This window comes from Arachis ipaensis, chromosome B04, assembly GCF_000816755.2.
Source record: "Arachis ipaensis cultivar K30076 chromosome B04, Araip1.1, whole genome shotgun sequence".
Lineage (NCBI taxonomy): Eukaryota > Viridiplantae > Streptophyta > Magnoliopsida > Fabales > Fabaceae > Arachis > Arachis ipaensis.
Window position 1 is genome coordinate 20,879,474 of NC_029788.2, and position 465 is coordinate 20,879,938.

Genomic DNA, 465 nt, shown 5'->3' on the forward strand with positions numbered 1-465 from the left:
GAGGAGGAGAATTTTGATGCAGAGGATTTTGATGATGAGTTTCAGATTAAGAACCATTCTGATGATGCTGATGCAAAACTTGCTTCTAATCATGGAGTAAGACAACATCATCATCATTCATCACTGACAAATTAGCTTATGATTTGAGATTTTATTTATTTATTGTTCCCACAAATTAGTTTCTGAATTTTGGTTTGTTGGTTTTTCAAATTGATGAGTTTTTTAGTCTAAACCGATGACTCGACTTGAACCAAACCGAACCAATCCAATATTTGATCATATTAGTTTGGTTTAGATTTGTTGAGAAAAGATTTGTTTACTATGACACTATCAAAACTAACCTGATTACACCCCTATGATTTATTGAGTAATAAGTAATTGAAGTGAATATGAAACTGTTGTGAATGTTACAGGAAAATGGAGACTACAATCAACAGAAATTGAATCCAAATGGCCAAGCTTTCT

General features: G+C 32.0%; 1 protein-coding gene across 1 annotated transcript in view; it reads left to right on the top strand.

The window, feature by feature from the left end:
* LOC107639107 (cellulose synthase A catalytic subunit 4 [UDP-forming]) overlaps positions 1-465 on the top strand; it is a 6,113-nt gene that overhangs the window by 1,128 nt on the left and 4,520 nt on the right. The window contains exons 3-4 of the mRNA XM_021120955.1: positions 1-96; positions 414-464. Of these exons, the coding sequence (XP_020976614.1) occupies positions 451-464 (14 nt within the window). The 5' untranslated portion in view covers positions 1-96; positions 414-450. The remainder of the gene's footprint in view (positions 97-413; position 465) is intronic.